The sequence below is a fragment of the Gavialis gangeticus genome, unplaced genomic scaffold, assembly GCF_001723915.1.
Source record: "Gavialis gangeticus isolate Ggan-Ray unplaced genomic scaffold, GavGan_comp1, whole genome shotgun sequence".
In the NCBI taxonomy this organism is placed as follows: domain Eukaryota; kingdom Metazoa; phylum Chordata; order Crocodylia; family Gavialidae; genus Gavialis; species Gavialis gangeticus.
Window position 1 is genome coordinate 25,007,003 of NW_017728997.1, and position 21,366 is coordinate 25,028,368.

General features: G+C 43.7%; 1 protein-coding gene across 2 annotated transcripts in view; it reads right to left on the minus strand.

Moving 5' to 3' along the window:
* Nucleotides 1-5,821: 5,821 nt before the first annotated feature.
* Nucleotides 5,822-21,366, minus strand: part of IP6K2 (inositol hexakisphosphate kinase 2) — a 39,417-nt gene continuing 23,872 nt past the window's right edge. Inside the window, exons 3-7 of one of the 2 annotated variants that reach the window (XM_019504961.1) lie at nucleotides 13,931-14,239; nucleotides 11,534-11,756; nucleotides 10,151-10,326; nucleotides 8,801-8,976; nucleotides 5,822-6,604 (exon numbers count right to left, since the gene is read on the minus strand). In XM_019504961.1, the coding sequence (XP_019360506.1) occupies nucleotides 6,107-6,604; nucleotides 8,801-8,976; nucleotides 10,151-10,326; nucleotides 11,534-11,756; nucleotides 13,931-14,132 (1,275 nt within the window). In that variant the 5' untranslated portion in view covers nucleotides 14,133-14,239 and the 3' untranslated portion in view covers nucleotides 5,822-6,106. Of the gene's footprint in view, nucleotides 6,605-8,800; nucleotides 8,977-10,150; nucleotides 10,327-11,533; nucleotides 11,757-13,930; nucleotides 14,412-21,366 lie in introns of those variants that run through there. The other variant, XM_019504960.1, reaches the window with a different exon arrangement.

A 21,366-nucleotide genomic window follows, 5' to 3' on the forward strand; every position in this document is an offset into this window, starting at 1 on the left:
TTGAGAGCACATGGCCCAGCCACATCCAGGGGCTTTTGCAAATCCTGCCCTTCATAGCCAGTATCAAACCAACCCAACAATGTAGCAGCTTAGGGGCCACCAGGGCTGAGCTCAACTGAGTCTTAATCCCTCCACAGAATCTCACGTAGACTCATCAGGTCACCTGAGCTCCCAGGCTGCCCATCTGTAACTTCCTGCCTGAACTGGGGTCTAATTAGTGATAGCAACTAATGCCTGCCAATCAGCTCCCCAGGGGCAGTGGCAGTGCTTGCTTAAGCAGACTTGGAGACAAATCAGCTTTCTTGCAAGCCACGTCACCTGCCTCACCTGCATCCTGTGGATACAGGGCCAGGTATTTGCTGACTCTCTCTCTTTATGCAACTCAGGGCAGAACTGCAAGTGAAATGTGCCACTATCAGAATTGGCAGTCGAGCGGCTGCTTTATCTGCTCTGGGAAAAGGGAGATAAGGGGAAGGGTTTCCAACTCCCACCTGAGTTTTCTCAGGGCACTGCAGGCAGGGCAAATGCTCAGTGTCCAAAGGGATCATGCAGTCAACTGCCCTGTCTGCTGGGTAGGGATCTGGAGCAACTGCCTTTCCAAAAGAAGCCCCTTGTGCTCCTTGAGCTAGCCCAGCAGGCATTTGAGGTCTGCTCCTACAAGAGTATGCCTGGCCCACAGTGCAAGCAGCAAAGCCTCCTGCAGCAGCACCCCTAAGCCAGCATCCCCTCATGCCCAGCTGTCCAGACAGACTGCCTGGGACTGGGAAAGACTTGGCCCTCCTGGCTCCAACTCAGTCCTAAAGAGAAGAGAAATGTGCTCAGCCCACTCCCCGACACACTGCTCACCATTGCCAAGTCCCTGTCACAGGTCACGGAGGGAACCACAAGGCAGGTCTCCAGCTGCTCTCCCCATTCCCATCTCCTTTGCACAGCCCCATTGTCCCCACCTGTTCTTTTTGGTAGGTAGTCTTTCCAGTGCACCCTCCAAAACTGTACATCCGGCTGCACTAAGTATAAAGCTGTAATGTCCCTTTAACCCGTAGCCCTCTATAGCCAGGCCTATGGTGCAGCCCAGGTTCCAGTTAACCAGGATACCCTAGGAAGTGCCCAGGGATCCCCACTGCAGGACCAGCCCTTCCTGCACTCTGACATCATTGGTGTTAAAGTGAATTTAGTCAGGCTTTTGGCCTCTCTGACTAGAAAAAGCAGACAGAGACCAGAAGTGCTGATACTGCTTATTTCAGTTATGTTTTGAGATAAAAAAATCCTGCATTATTACTCTGTGCACAGATGTCCAGTTAAGTAAGTTTGTTTTAGTTTCTTCAAGGTCATATTTTTTTTTCTCTTTATCAGTCTTAAGGATAAAAGTGCTTAGAAACTTAGGGAGGAAGAGGATTCCTCTGAAACAGACAAGTGAGCGATTTCCCTTGCTGTGTGGAATTCTCCCTGTGATCACAGTATAGCCCTAAATAAAGAAAAGCTGGCTCTGTCAGTTCTGAATCAACCACAACACGAAGTTTGATTTCTTCCACATTGGCAACCATGTTACCCCTGAATTCAGAGGACAGTTCAAGTATCCCAAGTCACATGGTGTCCTGCTGATGTCAGCACCTCGCCAGTTTGAGCGATGTACGTATTAGTGAAGGCTTAAAGGAGCTGGAAGCTCTGCCCAGACCGCGTATGCCAGAAGAGTGATTATCCATGGGAGACGACAGCAGCCTGAGGAAGTGCTGACTGTGGGACAGGCGTGTCCCACTAGCTGTCCTTTGCAGGCTCTCCTCAATACTGGCTGCTGCTGGTAACAGGGGAGGACACAGCTTGGCAGGAATGTTACTGAGATATCTGAGAGGGCCCTCACCTGGGCCTCCCTACTAGGATCAGCACTAGGAGATGACAGCCCCAAACCCCCTGTTCTAACCAAGCAGAAAATAGGAACGGAAAAAGCCAGAGTCTCTTCTCCTGTTCAGGCTGCTGCTGCCTCCCCTCGAACCCACAGCTCAAGTTGGTGCCACAGGGCAGGGCCAAGGCTAGTGAAAAATTAAGGATACTCACCCTGTTCCCCCACCTCTAACACTTCCCCTTAGGAAACTGGTATGTGCAACTCCAAAGGGGTCAGGGTCAATGGCCAATGGCCAAGAAGAGCTAAACACTCTGTATTCAGAGCCAGCTTAGGAGAGGAGCATAGCAGGGCCAGTCTCCCCTCAAACCAATCCAGCCTCTACAGACACTCCAGGGGGAGCCAGGTAACAGCTTCTGTCTCTCTTCTGAGGCTCTCGGCACAGGGATAAGGTAGCAGTGATTTCTGGGCTTCTGCCTAAGAACCTGCTCCTACGTCAGGAATCACATCCCCCCCCACCTACCTACTCACCATGCTTCACGCTGGGACACTCAGAACAGACCAGCACGGAACTGGCAGTCTGCAAACACAAGAAGCTGCCGCTGCCAGAGGGCATGGCTGAACTGGATGGCAGGGAGCAAAGAAGCGCTGGCTCAGGGAAGAAACGAGGAAGCATGCCCATTAAATTCTCCTCAACATCCCACGCAAGCTACAGCTCTTCACCCCTGCCCAATTCAAGATTAAACAAAGACACTTAACCAAAGCTGTGTTATCCAGGCACCCAGCCCCTTCTCAGCACACCATATTTCTATTTGAAGTCGAGCCTGTAGAAGATCGCATACTTTCTCTCAATGTCTTCTGCACCCATGTACAATGCCCAGGAAGTTGTTCCAACTGACACTGCCCTTGATTGTGCTTTTGCTACTTTGCAATGGTCTTTCCCAAGCCTAGTGGCCCATGTCTGGTGTGGGAAGGAACACTTCCCATAGGCAGCAGCATACCAGGGAAGAACACAGTACCATTACATCCAGCTACCTTAGTGTCCCCAGGCTGAATGGCCAGATGCCCATTCACTGCTGGTTTGACTTTGGGATTTGAACTCACTTGATATCTCCTTCTGGCTCCCAGCTCACCCTACAAGATGGGTGCTCTGACAAGATACTTCACCAGGAAAGTGATCAGAGCACAGCTGAACCCACTCAGAGAAATCTGAGATCTGATCAACAAACACTTAAGATACGCTTGTAGTAAGAGCCAACTGGAAGGCCTCACTCCCCATTCCTCTTCACCTTGCAAGGATGATGTTAAAACACAGCTGGCTACATGTGACATTTGCAGATGCTGAATTATTTTTATACCCAAAGCACAAGGATCAGCAGCAGCACCACATGCCAAGACTTTTTTTTGTGGATTTATTAATAGATATGATCGTGTTATTGGAAATGAAGCAAAAAAGGCAGCAAAATACTTTACAGCAAGTGACCCATTCTCTCCCTCCTGGGATGTTGACTCGTAACAATTACTTGCATACCTCACAGGGATGGGGGAGGACTTCACTGATTAAGGCTCATTGTGTCTGGAAACTGAAAGTGCAGATAACTTCAGGTTCGTTTCTTCAATGTTCATGCTGAAGTCATAGGCAAGTTCCTAGAAGCCCGATTCTCATAGCAGCCCGGCAGTGCTCCCTCCAAAACAGCATCTTCTCCGGCTCTCGCCAGTACCGGATACTTCAGAAGAAAATGCAAGAAAGCCTCTAGTTAAACTCTGGGTTAAGCACCTATTGGGGAAAATTTCTCCCATCACAAATTAGCAGTGGGGTCATGCCTTAAACCCAAACATTGTTACCCAGCAGAAGTAAGTGCCCATGACATGCATAAAGCAGGGCTATTTTGAGTCCTGTGCCAAGCTTGCCATTAGAGCCATGGCTTGTTGTAGGGAGGACCACAATTTACCCCTGCAGAAACTCAACAAGAACTGATGCCCATAAACCAGAAATTCCCAAAGGGCATGCCACAAGATTCAAAACCCCTGTGTGAGGTGGTAAATACTCTGCTCTTCCATCCAGAACCCTGCAGCTACCCCAGCTACCCTACCAGTGCCCACTCCAGCTGCTGCCTTCCCTCAAACTTCCTTACCCCCAGGAAGCCCCTGTGCCGGTCCCCTGCCATGCTTCCAGCAGTACAGACAGTCTCCTTCACTCCTCCCATGCCCCAGCCAGCAAGAGGGGGCCACAGAGGTGGTCACACTCCTGCAAGGTCTTGCGTGCCTAAGGGCTGCCATTGCTCCCTGGAAGTCTGGAGCAGGGCTGGAGAATGAGCAGACAGCAGTAAGAACAGGGCACAGCAGAGTGAGGCCCTGCCCCTGCCGCCATTAAGTGGCACCTGCTAGATCAGTCATTTAACCATTTTTTCTTTTTTTCCTCTTTTAAAGCCTCAAGGCACCCTGCCATGTCTCCTTCCTGAATTTACATCTCCGTGATTTTCAACTGGAGTGCTGTAAGATTTAAAAAGGCTATGGAGTTACTTAATTTTTTAATAGTACAAGCTCACCACTGGTATGATTTCTTCCAGCAGGGAAATGGAATGCATTTTGGGGGAAAGCAAAAACGTCTGTTACATTACACAATCCACCCCCCTATCTTTTCATAGTGAAGCATGCCACTAATTTTAATACAGAAAAAACAACCCACATTAACCTCCAGCAACTGAAGAGATATTGTACAGCTGTTCAGTTCTTTTTCCTCCATCTATATAATAGATGTCCCTTCCCCTTCTGCTTTCCTATTCTAACCTCTCTTTTTCCTTCTACAATTTTGCCACATACCCCAAGGACACCCATACCCCAGAGACTGAGATACACGGTCTAAAAAACAAAGCTGCAAGTGCCAATGAAAAGACAAGGCAAACTTCCTTAAGAAACCCTGAATAGCAATGTCACAGCGTTTAAGTAGCACTGGCCCTTAAACAACAAAGAATGAACAGAAGAAAGTTAGTAATTGATGGGTCTGAACAGGGGAAATAAGGGCATCACCTGGGGAATGTGAGGGCAAAGCCATGTTATGAGCATAAGTGCAGCTGCCTGGATTCCTCATGTAGAAGCCAGTTGTTTCAGTTGGAAACAGGAGGAAAGGCAGGGGCCATCACTTTCCATCTTGAAGCATGTTCTTCTCTGGTTTCCCCAAGGCATCCCCCTCCCTCCACTGCCCTTGGAGACACTTAAATACAGCTGCAAGGATCATTTTCCTAACCTGTTCTACCAATAATACTCTCCTTTTCAGTCCCTTTCACTGAGTGCTTCAGGTGTTTGTCCATCCTTTTATCACATTACCAGCTTCCACAATCATCCTATTTTATGCTGCCACTCTCTCACACAACTTGTCCCATGACCTGATCCATACGGCCACAACACGCTGTCTTCTGTCAAATCCTTAAGACTCCCCTCTACTCTGCCACTTACAAGAAATCAGTTTGATTATCAGGTTGGAACAGCAGTTATATTTTTAAAGTCTGAAGATCATTTGGTAGGATTCTAACATAGCATAATCATATTCTTGTTCCCCCTTCATTTTGTAGAACTTTTGTTTCATGCCACAAAAAAAAGAAAAAAGAAAAAAAAAGTTAGTCTTTTAGGGTAGCATTCTTCCATTCTGCAGCATTCCTATAACACCCACTATTAAAGGGCTAAAAAGGTATTATATCAAAGGGCTACTCCTTTGCGAATTTCTTATTCATACTTTAGTTCAGGTTATCTATATGACAATAGTGTAAAAGCTACCTGGATGGAGCTATTTACCCACATGCAATACACAAGGTGCAGAAAAAAAAAAGTGCTCAAGTTTTAAAATGGCAAGTTCTCATTTGCCCATCAGCAGCTTCTATACCACATGGCTAGGGAAAAAAAAAACAAAAACAAAAACAAAAACAAAAAACAAAAAACAGGGAACTTTAATTATTCCTCTCAACAACAGCAAGGACGCCAACCCCATTTACAATGAACAAAAAGTTTTATTGGAACATATACACACAGGGATAACAGAGGTATCTGAATCAGCAAATATGGAATGTTTAGAAAGTTAAAATAAATAAGGATACCAAGATTTGCCAGTGCTAGGTGTAGCACCAATGTAAGTAAATGCCCTCTGAACAAGTCTGACTCTGTTGGGACCATCCCTGCAGAGTCTACAAAGATTCCTACCACCAGAAAGTGGCCAATAATTTTGGAATACAAAGAGTCACTATAGTGCTTTCTACTGGTGTGCATTCAAACTGTTTATTCGCTGCTTTCGTCTCTTATTTCTTTAATAATATCTATTAAGTTCTGAAGTCCAAAAACGTAACCCGTGTCTTGGCCCTCATGCACCACACTATCTTCTCCATAGTACTTGCAGGTAGTATGGGCAAAGTCTATCATACGGACATCAACAGTACTAGCAGTGGGTTTGTAAGCATATGCTCCTGCCGATTCATCTGAAGACTCCTCTGAAAGGTCTTCCAAGTCCTCTGGGTCCGAGTCCACAGCCACTTCCTGCCTCTCCTTGCCATCGTAAATGATCAGCAAGGAACTGGAATAGAAGCGATAAGACTCCTGCTTTTCTAAGACAGATTTGAGTTCAGTCAGTTTCTTTATAACGGGTTCAAAGAGTTCCCTGCGCAGGTATTTGCCATTATGAAAGAACTGGTAAAGTGCTTCTTTAAATCCCTGGACTGAAAGCTTTCTCCCATGGTACTTATTCATGAACATTAACTGGGCAGTGCCTGTTTGGTAGACCTGTGTAGAAGGAGAGAGAGAAACAAGAGGAATGGTAAGGATTCAGTGGCAAAGATTCAATCAACAATGGAAGAAAGAAACTGTTATGGCTCAACACCTAGTACATGCAAAGATTTTTTTTTTTAAACCAGGTCTCTCAAAACAGCTCTTACACAGGTGGGGGGAAAGACATCCTAGCACCCTAGCCTCAACAGCAGCCAAGGTACTAAGAGTCAAAGGAAAGTGAAAATTCCTCACATTTAGGTTTGAGTTCTTCCACTCTGCAAGTGAGGCTGGAGTGTTTAAGCAAGATTAGAGAGGCTGTGGCCAAGATTTGCCAAGTCAAGTTACAACATGTAACACAACCACTCTGCATTGCTTCCCTGGTAGCAACTGCAGCTTGGCTCTGCAGGCAGCCTCACCTAAATGATTCCCAGAATTACTGGCATCTGACAGCAAGTGCCATAAGCAAAAAAAGTGAAAATGTGCCCCCATAATGGGGGTGGTATTTTTAGCAATCTGCAAAGTCGCAGCTTGTTCTGTCAAGCCAAGATTTTTTTTTTTTTTATACCAAACCTGAAAATTAAGACAGTTAGAAGTTTGTGTTTACAGGACAGAGATTTTTCAACTGGCCTGTGCTCGACTCTGGGAGAGGCCTCTACAAAAGGGAGCACAGTGTAAGTGGGGCTGTTAACAGCAAGCTAGAATCTTCACTCCAGTTAAAACTACAATGGTGGCGAACATAGGCAGCATCCATAATTTTGACTGGGGCTCTGCTCTCTACAAATAAATTTTAGAAGTGAACTGAGTGCCAGTCATGAGCAATATCCATTCTACCAAGCAGAACAAGGATCACGAAGTAAAGAGCTGAAGAGTGTATGGGAAGGGAGAGAGCAGGCTGCATACAACTGAAATGAATCGAAACTGGGAGAAGTTGTTTCTCCAATGACTCGATCCACAGGGGAGAACAATAAAAAAGCTTCCGCTTCCTGTCTAGGGCTCAGCTGGAAAAGGCACATCTCATCCCCACTTCACAGCAGCCAAGGGACAGAGAGGAGGAAAAAGTGACAGTCACCCAATACTCTAAGCCAGGGGTTCTCAATCCCCAGGCTGTCGCAGGTTAGCTGCTGATCTGCAGCACAGTCAGCTGCTGGACTGGAAGTGGCTACAAACTGGCAACCTGTGGCACCCCCAGAGCTGGATGGAGAGACTGCAGCTCTTTTCACAGGGCCCATAGCAGCGCAGGGTTTGGCCCACCCCCCTGCCCGGGGAGGGGCGTGAAGTATCTTTACATCTTCCAGCCGTAAATTCTGATTGCGGTCGGCTGCAACTGCTGGGCCACGGTTTGCCAAGCTGTGGCATAAAAACACTGGGAACCCCTGCTCTAAGCTAAGGGATAACTGCTCTGCTATCCTTAGCAGTAAGGAGCAGCTGTAGCAGATGAAGCTCCCTGGCAGCATACTACTACTTCCCCTTTCTACCTACTTAAACTCCCAAACCAGTACTAACAGCTTCAGTGCCACTTAAAATCTTAAAAGGGCACATGACCAAGACCCATCTGTCCTGGGCAGTCCTAAGGAGCCAAGGCATCATTTGTGTAAGTGTTCCTCAAAAGGTGCATACTCAGTGCTAGAACTGCAGGAGAGTAGAGCAAGTGCCCTACTATCTAGTCACTCAGTTGTAGGCAATTAATGTTGAGTGAGTGCTAAGCTGATTCCTCACATCTAAATCACTGTAATCATACCACTTGCATGTTACACTGAGCTTCTGTCAGCAGTGAAGAGAAGCCAGATAGTGTTCAGAACAAAAAAAAAAGTGACCACACTTTTTTTCATGGCACTGAATGCACCACGCACTTTAGCCTAAGTCTGCGCACGCCTTGCTCTCCACACATTCGGTACTGGAGAATACTCCTGTCAGTAACCTCCTGTATTGTATTTTATAGGCTAGCTACTCTTGGGCTAGCCTTGACACGAACTAGTAAGATACAAACATGGTAAGAGAGCAAAAAGTTCATCTTCTGGTCTCTTACTCACAGGACCCATTCACCGTGATGCTAAGGGAGAGCTGCAGATTGCAGTTTAAGACTAGTTTCAAGCGAGAACTGGGAGTCTTTGCTAATACTGCCAAATCACATGCCTGCAACTATTTAGCAGCATCTCTTCAAAGTAGGACAAGTTTCATTCCCACTGTATCCCCAGGTCATTTTGGACTCACCTGCATGCCACACACTCGGACCCCAATAATTGCTGAAGTGCTCTGTTGACACTTCCGAATCTGGTGAGCCTTCTTCTCTTCTGATGCATCATCTCCATGCTGCCGGGTCCCCATCTTAAGGTCCAACACACATGGTACCTCATATCGGGAGGTTAAGTTTTCCAGCAAGATGAATTCTAACTAGTTAAGGGAAAAGCCTTATAAAAGCCTCACATTGCTCTATCCCAAATCTACACAAGCTGCACATTTGTATTTTAAAATGAAGATCCCCACAAAGTGCCTTTGAAAGTTGTCTTAGGCAAATCTAAGTGATTCACTGCCTAATGTTAGCTTCTCCTTGGACATGAGTTAACCTGACCAATATTCATTTCTATAACAAAAAGAGAATGGTCCAGTTCAACGCTGGACTGAGGTTCGGTGAATGTCAGCTTCTCCTTCTGTGTTAAAACATACCATGTGTGAACTTGGGAAAGACATTTAATTCCCCTGGTGCTTCAGTTCCTTATCTGTAAAGCAGGGCACATTTTGTACCTTTGTATGCAACCAAGAGGGGCTCAGATACAATAGTCCTAGAGGGCTAGGCTTAAAAATCACCACACATACAGCTCTAACCTAGGAAAATTCTATTTGCAATAATTATTTACCATAATTTTAAAGGGAATAATTCTGTGTTCCTATAATATCACTTTCATTAAGCCTTAGGCCCTGAAGTACCTTTTCTAAAAAGCACACAGAGGTCTTCAAATCTGCACCTAACATGCAATTCTGTAGTTAGAACAGAAAGGAACTATGTACATTTCAGGTACTTGCACTCACAGGAGTTGCTATAACCCCCCCCCCCCGCTTAAATTCTAGGCTCAGTTTGCTTTTTAACCAAAAAAAGATTACAGAAATTATAAAGTCGCTGGAGAGCAGAACCAGCCTATATCAAGAGTTAGAAAAACGTACTGCGCTGCTTTCCCACTCAAGTAACCGATGCTTACTACCTTCATCTATATTAATTTAGTCACAATCACCTGCACTGAAGTGCAGGAAAGACAGCATTGCTGGATTTTTGAGATGGGTTAAAGGGAAAAGCCAAATCTGATGATACAGCCTAATACTTGCAAAAATTAAGATTCCTGGTGCCAGGAAAGAGCACCACTCCTCCACTTACCTGACTTTCAGCATTCAGAAGCTTGTTTAGTCAAATCACTTGAACTGAGAAGGCAGTAAACGTAATTAAAATTCACACCAAACTAAATTAGTGTTTCAGCTGTACAGTGTGGGTTGGTCTTCTTGGCTTTTACTAGGAAAGACCGAGCCCTCCTTGTCCCAAGAAGCTTCTTGTGACAGTATGGAAAAGGATACTATATTGGTTCCTATGTTTAGCATTTTCCTTCATTCTCTGTAACTGCTGCTGGTGACATTTCATACTCCAAGGATTATGATGTTTTATCTGGGAACTGACATTCCCTTTTTTCTCTGCACTATAATACATGACTTCGGATTTCTTCAGCCAGTCAAATTCTTCCTCTAATTTGTGACTAGAAAAAAAACAAAACAAAATTTTTTTAAAAAAGCCACAAGTCAAAGGGAAAGAGGCAGCTCATTATGTTTAGGTTGTTCTAGATTAGTGTTTCTCAACCTTTTAAAGTAGCAAGTACCCCTAACTAATTAAAATTTTAATAAAGTACCCAACACTCAATTTCCCAGGGGATTTTACATTTACAGACTAATGTGTACCGTATGTTGGAAGAAGGGCTGTGTATATAAAAGGCCGTGACATGACAGATGTCTGATCTGCTGTGGATCAGGTTGCCACCTTTTACACCAGGGCTGCACAACTCAAGTATGTAGCTGGGCTAGAGGTGACGTTGGCCAAAGCTAGAGGTGATGTAGGCCTAAAACGCCCAATTATTACTAGGGAATTTAAATTTTTGCCATCTTTTTCAGAGGAAAAGAGGGCAAGAGAGAAAGGAAAAGAAGGCGAGAGGGAGTGTTGGGGTACCTGTGTACCTCCTGCTTGTGTCATGTACTCCCAGGGGTATGCATACCACAGGCTGAGAAACTATGTTCTAGATGCTTGCATTACATCTTGCCAACTTACGAATAAGCAAACTAAAAGCAGAGAGTATGCATTTCAAAAGGCTCTTCCCAATAGCGGAATTAAACCATTTAATTTTACTAGGGGGAAGCTGTCCACTGCTGGTATCATGTTCACAACAAACCCGCCTCCCAAACTGCCTATGCACTAGTACAGATTTACATAAAAACAGTACTATGAAGCAAATATTAACACCATTTACAGAATTCTTCACTGCCTGGACTACACAGTGGCACTGAAGGACACAGCTATATATTCTCAATGTTTCTACTGGACCAGTCAGTTTTCTGGATGATGCTCATTACAGTATGGAGTGTAGAGGGTTTAAGTTGCACAAGGACTTCAGGGACCTTGCTTTAGTATACCCTGCATTCTGTTTGAACCAAACAAGAGAATCCAGTCAATGAGAACAGTTGCATTTGCTCTTACAACAACTGCTCCAATTTGAAACTAAAGAAAACAGAAATGAAAGAGCCTTCCCTCAACTGCAACTGCAAATAGCAGCCCAAATGCAGGTTCCCTTTGTGAAGGGAATGTGCTTCAAAGCATGAGAGCAAGAAACTCAAATGAGCCACGCTAATGCCTCCAGAACCAACGCAAATCTTGAACCCACGAAGATGATTTCAATGCTTGTATTTGTGACCCACCTTTTCATCTTTTCCTCCTTCCTGTGCTGTCGGACCCACTCCTTAGATACCTTTTCATTTTCTAATAATACAGTCTTTTTGCTAGTCCACCGCAACAACTTATTTTTGGTTTCACAGTCAGAATTATCTAAACTTTCCAAGTTATCATGGTCCCCATTTAACGGATATGCTATTAGACATAAGTTTCCATCTTCGTCTTCTTCGAAGCTCACCGACACCACGCCTGAGGAAAGAAAGGACATGCCCAGTTGGGAATGGCTGAAGATGACAAGCAAACACCTTATGCAACATGACTTTACACTAAGAATATAGCAACTTTTGATTTCTCTTACCCAAGTCCTTAGTTTTTATCTTGCCACAGGCCAAAACTCATCTGTCAACCTAACAAATATCAAAACATCTAGACAAAAATGACACCTCACAAGACAATTTATCATTTAGACAGAACAATTGTGAAAAGGAGAGTCTCCTCTCCACAGTGCAGAGTCAAAAAAGAATCAAATAATAACAGGAGACAATTTCACTTATTGAAAATTTTTATTATATTTAAAAAGTTCTGACTGATCTGCCCCTAGTAGATGTAAAGCACTTTATATTTACATCTTGCAGTGAAAAGTAACCTGCACAAACACCAAAAGCTTTAAGTTTTGCATGACAGCAAAGCAAAAAGCATTTATCCAGACACAGATTTGATTGAGGGTTAGATTTCAAGGGAAAGGAAAGGTTTGCAAGCAGAGCAAAACAAGGAAAACGTCACACATTACAACAGAAACTAGTTCAAAGGCTTCCACTTAGAATCACCACGTTTAATTTTACAGTTCTTATTTATTTTCTGTTTTGTTGGTCTTATTTGGGTTTTGTTTTGTTTTTGAAAGTGCATTTTATTGATGTTGGTTATGCAGCAGTCTTGTGAAATAAAGAACAAAATGAAATACAGAGCAAATCTGTCTGTGGTACACAGAAACATGGTGAACCTTGAAAGCATTTTTCCTCCTCATCTCAAGAGTCTCTAGGTCACTGCACTGTATTTTAAGAGTCTTAGTGGAGAGTTCTGATAGGGCTGCACACAGTGCCATATTAACAAGTTTCAATGGTTATCGAAGAAGCCTTTAAAAAATACATTCAGCCAGTTATTTTTTTTTCCTCAGTCCTCTCTCTTTATCCTCAAATCAATCAATCTGCACAGTTCTTGCCGCTCATCACTAGGCCAGAGGGGAGAGTTCTCGGCGTGAGACTGGCACTTCTGAGCTTGGCAGACGCCTCTGGGACCTATTGTAGCAGGGGCAGGGAGTGCAGAAGTTCTGACTGACAGTCCTGCTGCCACACAGCAAAAAGGACAAACAGGAAAAAAAGGGGGGAAACCAACTAGCATATGACTTTTGGCTTTATCCTGGAAAAAACAACAGAGATGGACCAAATGAGGCCCCTTACCCTACTCCCTCCCACACTCCCCAAGAGACAAAAAGAGCCACACATACTGGTACAATTGTTCTATTACAGTTCGTAAATATGTATAGAACATGTTTTCTTCAATTCCAGAAGAGCTTGGTGTGCAATCAGGCAATATAAATTTTGAAACATCTTTAAAGTCTTCCTCTGATCTTACAATAAATATAATGTCAAACTTAGGTCACCCTTACTCAGTACTTACAGCTAATATACTTTTGAAAGCAATCCCAAGTTAATAAGTGCTTTAGATATATTATACCCTTTAATCATCAGGCAGTAGTTACGGGGATACCCACAATGAGTAAAACATTTTGGCTACCTAATGTAATGCTTGAGAACTGGAATTTCCACTCTTGCATGCCATCTCAACCCAGCCTCATCACAGCTGCTGGACCCTTGCCTACCTAACACACCAAACTGTCTCTTCCTTGAGGGCAGAAACACATTATAAATGTTTAACAAAGTACTATTCAACTTTGCTATACTGACATTCAGCAAGTGATGGTGATTTAAATGAGTGTCAGAGGGCAATCCAAATAAACAATACAGCTAATTTACACAAGACAGTCGAGAAATCTTACCCAGCCCCTGAAAAACGAATAAAAAGGCAACAAAAAATAAATAAATAAATAAATAAATCAGAAATCAAAAAGCACAGAATTACTGAGAACACGTACAAGCTGTCAGCTACTTACCTGTCCCTAAAGGAGATATATGGGCTGTCACCAGCAGAGCTGCTCTACTCTAATGCTGTTAAGTCAGCCCAAAGACCAACTGGCAAGCATCGCCACCCCTGCATCTCCACAGCCTGCCTCAGACAACATCAAAATACATGAAAAGAAAACCCCTAAAATCTCTTCAGCACAAAGAGATTTTAGAGAACAGAGAGCACACACTTGTATTTACAGAAAGAAAAAGCCCAACCCCTTTTAAGGTTTGGTAACCTACCTTCATATTGAGGAGTGAATTTACGCATTTCTGTTGGGAGAGTCTCATAAAACTGGTGTTCCCTCTGGATGAGGGGTTTACAGATGGTCTTGTCATTAAACCGGAGGACACAGGAGTGACCCCCAACCTGATGGACAAAAGGCTCGAGCAGGACTCCCTTGGAATAGTGCTCCACTTCCATAGCTCCAAATGCTGGGCTCATCCTTGTAGCACATTAGACAGAACAAGGTGGCAGTGGTGAAGGCAGTTCAGAGGCAGAAGTCTCCAAAAATCTGTCTCCCAAAATGCGTTTCCTTCAATTCAGAGTCTGTTAAAAACAAACAACAGAATCCCTTTGGTTAGACAGCCTTGTATTTCAAAGCCTGGATTGACCAAACCTAAGGTCAGGCAGCAAAGGAAGCCAAATGCAAAACACTCCTCTGGAAGCAGGAACAGAACAGAGCCTTTCAGCTTGAAGCACTGAAGCAAATAAGAGTGAGGTCATATACAGCACTGAAAAACAAGCCCACAAAGCCAGCCCACCAATGCCTCAGCCAATGAGGATTATATTTTGCTTCTGGGAAGGATCACCATGGAGGAGGGAAGGGAGGAGCTTCAACACAAAAGCACAGGAGGTGAAACTATTGCTTCTCTCAGCTGTTTTCGCTGCCAACCCCCACAAGCGTTTTCTTATCAAAGGTCCATAGGGCAAACTCAAGATAAACCCCATGTTTTAAGCTGTTTTTGCTATACTCTTACTACATACTAAGCAGAATTCAAATACAAAAGAAAAAGTTCTCTTTAAAAAAAAGTTACATGCAGTGGACTCTTACAGCACCACTGTAAATTCACCCTTTTGTTTTGAAACAGCAAAACAATACAAATCATAAGACTTCTGTCTTACAATTTATTTTGAAACAGCAAAACAACTTGAGAAGACACTTAAGAGCCATCAAATCAATAATTCATGCTTTCCAGAAGGAAACACTACCCAAATCCACCACGAACAGTTTTCTTCGAGTTCTTAAAAAAAACACAAACCCAGATGTTTTGCATGTTTCATTTTATCCTTGTGTTGAGTGATCACGGAATTAAAATCTTTCAGGTAAATTAACTTTTAATCTCAGTAAGCAATTTTCAAGCGTGCTGTCTTGCAGAATTGAGGACAGACCACTGTCTCGTACCCTTTCAAGACAGCTAAAATGACCACTATTAAATAGCATAATTTCACTTCAGTATTTTGGCAAAACTAAAAATAGACACAAAACTGATAACATCTACCTATTACCAAATTAAACTCCAATTTTAAACCCATCTCTAAATTATTAACTTTTGTATCTAAACCTGACCTGACATGTTTATTCACGTGTGGTAAAGACTGAACATGAACAACACAACACGTCAACAACACAAAGTGTTCTAGGTCAGAGGGCTATTTTTGTTTGCCCTCCACAGATATTTAACAGCTTTATCCTGCCTTTACAAGTGGAGAACTGCAGGCTTATAACAATGACCAAAAGCTCTCACAAGCAGTGATGCTAACAGAGCTATAAGCACCCATAGCACTTTGTATGTAAAGCCATTAAAGCTCTTTATCTCCTTAATTCACTTAGCAAGAAACAATATGTCAACCTATTTAATTCCGACTCCTAGAAAAGATTTCTCTCTGCTACGAACACCGCTAGTTGACCTGTCACACACCTACTACTAGATTTTGTACCAGGACAGAAATTAGAGCAACAACAAACAAACATTGTGGGCAATTCTATAGAAAGAAAAAAAATGGATACTGTATGTAGTTTCCTAGGATGAACATTGCATTTCCAAAATTTGAGTTATATTTTCATATGTACGGACAAGGGCTGCATGTGTTGCATTCCCAGGCTACATGGATTTCCCAGTACTCTTTTTTTTTAAAAACACGTTAGATCCACAAAATCTTTGGCCAAAAAGATCTGCATGAAAAGAACACCAAGAACTGGAATTCAAACGTTGTAGCTGGACATATACACATACAAATTCAGAAATAATTTTTTTTAGAATTGCCTTTCTTTAAGTGTGCTATAAATGTAATTTTTTTCCTCAAGTCCTTTCAGGCACTTGTCCTTGCCTAACCTCATGAACATGACCCAATCTATTTCAGTAACGTACTTATCCAGAAGATGGCACACTCAGTATTTTAAAATTAAAGCAAAAAAGTAAACCACTTTTTCTGCACTTATCTTACTGCAGTTTTTCCTAGCTTTACAAAGGTATATTACTACACTGCCCTATACACAAAATTTATTAAGAATCACTCCATTTGTCAGTTATTGAAACACAAAATATACTCTAAAGATCCACTTAAAAACACATATCCCATGTCACTGTAAAAGGAGATTACAAGCACATTGGAATACCTGTTTTTAAAAGGATCAAGACATAAACACTCTTGCACCAGCATAACAGCATCCACATTAAGGGGATACACTACTACTTTTAACTCAAGTTGTTTGCAATACAAAACTGGTACATACATCAAGCCTGCCAACTGCAGGACTGATACTGGCCTGGGGCTTTATGAAGCCATCACTTCATAAATGAAGCAAATGTAATTTGACTACAGGATGGTTCAGCTGGGAGAAAAAGAAAAAACACCCCCCCTCCTTCCCTTGTCCTCTCATCCCTAGTGAGCTCATTAGTTCTTCAGTATGACTTCACAACTTGTTTTCTTCCACATATTCCCATGGAGACCATAAACTACTGACACACTCCATTTAGAAATCTGTAGTCACCCCTGTATGAAGTTATCCAGCACACAGTTCAATGGGAAAAGAATGTTACTTTTACTATAAAATCTGTATCTGGTAACAATACCACTAATCTTGATGAGGCATCATTCAGCTATGTTCTCTCATAACTGCTGTATTTGATTAATACTTCAGCAGCTTTGTCAATGTGAGGCTCTATTATCTGCTCCTATGCAGGTACCTGTGAGAGAAAAAAAAGGCCTATTTTGCATGTGTGAAAGGTCAATTTGTATCCTTCAGTTGCATGGTTGGGGGGTGGGGGGGAAGAAAAAATGAAGGGAACTTTTACCCTGGTTCTTATTTGCTAACCTTCCACATTCATTTAAACCTTGGTAATAATAAAGTAAGTCACAAGTACATTTTGCTTTGTTAGCAGACTCTTGGTGAATCATCACTTTAGAAACGTGCTAGACTTAAACTTGCTTTCAAAATCCTAAGACATTGAAAACAGGGAACATTACTGCTACAGCTATACCATTATAATTATATGGTGGTATAACTCCATGTGTGGCCACTTAACAGCATTACCAACACATTCTTGTTCTGAGTTAATATAAATTACTTCAGAAGCAATATAAACTCTGCTGGAAAAAAAAGGTAGGTTTACCCCAAAAAGAAAAACAAACATCAAATGCCCATCCCAATTTTGTACCACTCAAAACTGTCTAAAATATTTTTCTCACTCCCTGCCCACCCAACTCCTACCCTTATACCTCTGAGAAGCGACCAATAAAGAAAATGAATCCAAGTAAAGTTTGACCAAACACACAAAGACTAGAAATGGGGGTTTGTGATGGAAGTAGCAATTCAAGCTTTGCTACCGGGGATACACTACAGTACACAGATTATAAACTACTCCACATTAAAAGGGTTGGTTTGTTCTTTTGTTGTTTTTTGGTTTGTTTGTTTGTTTTTTGTTTTTTTTGTTTTTGTTTTTTTTTAAACCAAGTTTCAGGACAAAAATATTAAAGTAAAGGCAAACTAAACTTAGGCATAATGACAACCTCTTCCATTTCATTAGTAGGGGTGCACCGATAAAAATTTTGCGGGCAATACTGATGGCCAATTACTGACCAGCCATATTGGCCAACAGAGCAGTGCCTGTTGGAGGGAAACAGTGTGGAGAGCAGATTGAGGCCCTCATGGTGAGGGCGAGAGTGGGGCTGGCAGCTCATCCAAGGGGGGGGGAGGCAGCTCCCCGAACTGCATGCACCCTCAGGGAGGCATGCGAGGGCAGGCTGCCACTGCGCGCTCAAGGCCAGGGTTGCACCAGCCTCATCCCAGCGGCTGCACTTGGGCCAGATAGCAGCAGCACTGGGAGGCAGGCTGTATGGTGATTAGAGCCACCCCAAAATTTTGCCAAAGGACCCCCTCCCAGCACTGCTGCCCACCCAGGACAGTTGCTGGGGAGAGGCTGGCACATCACTGGCCCCAAGTGTACAACAGCTGCCTGCCCTTACCCCATGCACAGATCTGGGAAGCATATGCTCCCCATGCCTCCCCAGGGTGCACAGTGGCAGGATATGTCCCCCCTCCTAACCCCCCTGCATGAGCCACCGGCTCTGTCCTGCACCCTGCCCCACCTCAGCTGGGCAATGCCTGCCCCTGCCCTAGCCCCACTCATTCCCTCACCTTGCGGACATTGATCTACACCCCCAACCCCTACATACATATGACATTTATCATACATAAGACGGTTCCACCTGGCCCAGGCACTTCTGTTTCCAGGAGACATCATGCACAGCCAGGTCAGGAAGGGCTGCAGCAAGAGCAGGCTCTCCTGTCTCCATAAGGCTTATCAGATAATCCTAATAGAGAAGAAGTGTATGCTTGTGCCACAGTACTTCCTGGTCTGGCTAACCACATTGGAAGGAGTGCTCCAGAGCCAGTGGAGTGAACTGAAGCACCACAACAGTGGTTCTCAACCGAGGGTGGCACCAAATTCAAGGAAGTTGTGGAGCGGCTCCCCGAGTCTAAAAAAGGTGGAGAAGCACTGCTTTAAGGCCACAGCAACTCAGCCTGGATTCAGAAACAGCCACAATGGATTCCTTAGGGAGAGCACAAAAATACCTGTACTATTACCCATTCCAAACTATTCAGACTTTGTTTCAGTGCTTTAAAAACCCTGAAAGTTATCAACTTCCATGTAATCCAATCAAAGTGTTACCAAAGTTTTATAAAATCAAAAGCAATGGCTGTTTACAGGTCAAATCAGAGAGATCACCACTGAAATCTCATGTTAAAAATTGACTGTGACAGTGCCAGCCTAAAAAGACAGCAATTAGGAAAACAAGACTTGGTAACAGAAATGCTTTCCCCCCCCCCCCATGTAAAGGCTTATAGACCATCATAGATTCCAAGGTCAGAAGGGACCTCAGTGGGCCATCTAGTCTGACCTCCTGCCCCTGGCAGGCAAGAAAGAAGGTCACCAAACCTGAGGGGTCATGTGATCCCAGCCAGGTGCCTGCCCAGTCTCCTCCTGAAGACCCCCAAAGATGGGGCGAGCACCATCTCCCTTGGAAGCCCATTCCAGATTCTGGCAACCCTGACCATGAAGAATGTTCTTCTAATGTCCAGTCTGAACCTATTCTTCAACACATTAGCAGCACAGTTTTTTGCACTGATTCAATCACAGAAAACAAATCACATATGATAAAGTGGAGAAGCTTGCAGGAAGCTTTTAATACAACTTCTCCTCCTATGAGAATGAAGTCAGTGTATATAACATTTGATTAACATTTAGGCAGTACTAGAAACAAACAAAATGTACCTTGGCCTTGTTCAGGAATAAATAAAAGAATCTGCAAAACAAGTGGCTAGTTTACATTTTGATGGGAACCCACATTAAACTTTTATTTTGTAGCACTGTTTTAATAGTAATCCCATATCCCCACAAACATGAAGGAAACTCACTCCTGGTTATAGTTCTGAAGAGTTTTTGCCAAGTTTGGAACATTAATTCTGTTTGGGACTAATCTGTTTACAACCAAACACTATTTACTTAGACTAAGGGGTCCTCAAGTTCAGCTTGTGGACCAAATGCATCCTGCAAACTCCTTTGATATGGTCTGCCATCCACAACTACCCCTCTCTATCCAGGAAGAAACTCAATTCCCCACCTCCCCCCAAGTTCAGATGCTAGAATGGAAAATGAGATTCCCCTTTAAGCAATCCAGCCAAGTGCCTTACGAGAAAACCCTGTAAAAATGTGTTTATTTCTTGGCCTTCACAAAAGCAGCCCCACATCCATTACAAACTACTGCATTACAGACAGAAAGAAAAGTTGAAGCTCCTCTTCCACCACTTTTTTCTCCCAACTTTATATATCTAATTTAAAGTTACTATCAAAAACAATTTAAGCTGTATTTAAGATGTTCTAAAAAAACCTCTCTCTCAAGACAATCATGCTGGAGGTCACCTCTATAAACCTAAGGTTTGGGCACACTCTTTATAAGCAGCTTTAAAAACCCACGTCTACCAACTTTTACATCAATGCAAGAGAACAATGTATATTATGTTTTGGCAAAGAATAGCACTTATTGGTCTTCTTGGGCTCCTAGGAAATAACACCAGTACAACCATGCACTACAGGCACTGACCAACAGAAAACAAGTTATTTCCTTCTGGTAAGACAAAAATCAGCTAATAAAATATTTTGTACAAGTTTAATGAGTTTACTGTAGAAAAATCTAAGCATCTGCTGCTGGTTGAGAAAATAGGAAAGCAACCAAGTGAGAATAAAGGGGAGGTGCAGGTGCAGAATCTATTCATCCCAAGTTGCCGGCAGCATTTTCTTTAGCAACGTTTGTTTAGTGTCAGGAAGTGTATGAAACATTTTAGCAGTACGGAAATAAATTCAGTAAGCCTGATATAGATATGGTTCACTTTAAAGGAAAATTCTGATTAAATTATGGCATAATCCTGTATTGGCTTTTTTGCCAGGTGCATCTTCAGTGCTGCTGCTGTAGTTAGCTGTTTGGTAGGACTGTGCAAAGCTTTGGATGCAGATTCAATCTGGAGGAGATTTGGCCCAACGCAGCAACTGAATCTAAATCGAATTCAGATACCAATTAGAAGGTCCAAATTGAATTGGAAGCCTCTGAGTTGATTCAGAAAAGGTTCAGCACCACTTTGGAGATTCGGCCATAGACTAAACAGGCAGCAGTCCTCACCACAATGGACACAGCTGCCTCCAGCTGGTAAATTTGTTGTGGCAGGCTGAAGGGGGAAGGGAAGGGGCATGGGAGAGGGAGGGATTGGGGCTGGGACAAGCTGCCTAGCCAGGGTGGGGAGTGCAGGACTTGGGGGGGGAGGAAGGCAGGGGGGGCACAGGAGGTGGGGGTCAGCAGCACTGGAAGCAAGGGCTGTGCCCTGCTGATGCTTGCCCAGCCGGGACACGAGTGGGGGGCATGATACAGATGCAGCTTTCTGGGCAGAAGGGGGCAAGCAGCAGGGGGGCTATGCCCCGCTCCCAATGCTGCTGTGCCTGCTTCCCACTTTCCCACCCCCCTGGCTTCCTGTCCCCCTCATCCCTGCTAGGCACATAGCAGCAGGGCAGAGGCCCTGCTCCCAGTGCTGATGTGGGAGCGGCAGCACTGGGAACAGGGGCCATGCCCTGCTGCCACTTGCCACCTTCCACCCAGAGCAGCCACACCTGCATCGTGCCCC